The sequence below is a fragment of the Pteropus vampyrus genome, unplaced genomic scaffold (assembly GCF_000151845.1).
Source record: "Pteropus vampyrus isolate Shadow unplaced genomic scaffold, Pvam_2.0 Scaffold158, whole genome shotgun sequence".
Taxonomy (NCBI): Eukaryota; Metazoa; Chordata; class Mammalia; order Chiroptera; family Pteropodidae; genus Pteropus; species Pteropus vampyrus.
The window spans coordinates 491,991-493,488 of record NW_011888939.1 but is presented as its reverse complement, the minus strand read 5'-3'; the positions used below and the strand labels follow the sequence as shown (position 1 = coordinate 493,488).

General features: G+C 53.6%; 1 protein-coding gene across 1 annotated transcript in view; it reads right to left on the bottom strand.

Annotated features, from left to right (window-relative positions):
- Positions 1-290: 290 nt before the first annotated feature.
- AK8 (adenylate kinase 8) overlaps positions 291-1,498 on the bottom strand; it is a 123,077-nt gene continuing 121,869 nt past the window's right edge. The window contains exon 10 of the mRNA XM_023536555.1: positions 291-629. Coding sequence (XP_023392323.1) covers positions 392-629 — 238 coding nt within the window. The 3' untranslated portion in view covers positions 291-391. The remainder of the gene's footprint in view (positions 630-1,498) is intronic.

Here is a 1,498-nt window from a genome sequence, read left to right as displayed (position 1 = left end):
ACTACTCTAGAGATGGTGTTTTAACTACATTCACCGAAGGCTTCTTGTGCACCAGGCACCGTGCTGAGAGCTCTGCCTGCATCGGCTCCTTTAATCCCCGTCTCGGTTGCGAGGAGAGAGAGGCTCTGAGGGCTCAGCGACCTACCCAGGGGCGCCCGGCACACTGGTGCCAGAGCTGCAGCTCAGCCCAGGTCCGACACGCCCACTGAGCTCTGCTTCACTGCCCCCTGGGCTCCGCCGGTCCTGCGCTCCCAGACGACAAAACACCTCACGCACAGGACACGCGACACTGCACCCAGCAAAGCACTCTTTATTGGCTTGGCTAAGGTTCCAGACGGTGGGGGTGGGGGTTAACTTCGTCTCCCCGGGGGTGCTCCCTGCTCTGCACCCATCAGAAGACTTTCTGGGGAAGGGGATTGATGATCCCAGTCTCTATGTACTCGAAGACCGTGTACGGGTCCTGGTCCCCATTGATGGTGATGGCCTGCTTGTAGAATGCCTCCAGCTCGGCCGAATTCCTATAGAACAGGTCCATTTTGAGCTTGACTTGCTCTTCCGTGTCTTTTGGGTTCTCCAGGAGTCGGGCCTGGATTTCCATGGTCGGAGGTGGCTTGTACATGAGGTGGTACCTATGACAGAGGAGGGGAAGCAGGTGACCCACAGTCCAGCCCAGAGGGCAGGGGAGAAAGGGTCCTGAGTCCTACTGTTAACCAAGTTGCATCACCACCATCATCACCACTACCATCATCGTCACCATCACCACCACCACCATCATCATTACCATCATCATCGCCATCATCATCATCACCACCATCACCACCACCATCATCGCCATCATCATCATCATCACCATCACCATCACCACCATCACCATCATTGTCACCATCATCCCCATCACCACCACCACCATCATCATCATCGCCATCATCACCATCACCACCACCACCATCACCACCACCACCACCACCACATCATCATCATCATCACCATCATCACCATCATCATCACCATCATCATCACCATCATCACCATCATCATCACCATCATCATCACCATCATCACCATCATCATCATCGCCATCATCACCATCACCATCATCACCATCATCACCATCACCACCACCACCATCATCATCATCACCATCATCATCACCACCATCATCATCATCATCATCACCACCATCATCATCACCATCACCACCATCACCATCATCATCACCACCATCACCATCATCACCATCATCACCACCACCACCATCATCGTCATCATCATCATCACCACCATCACCAAACATTTACTGTGCACCAGCTGTGAGTACGACCTCGGCTGGGCATGAGAGCTACAGAGAGACAAAACATGGCCCCTGCCAGGGGAGAGGGGTGCGGTGATACTAGGAGACAGAGCAGAACAATATCAAGTGCCGGGTCCCTCTCCTTCATTGCCTTCCTCTCTTCTTCCTTCCAAGCAACGTTCGTCAGGCATCTGCTATCGGTCTGAT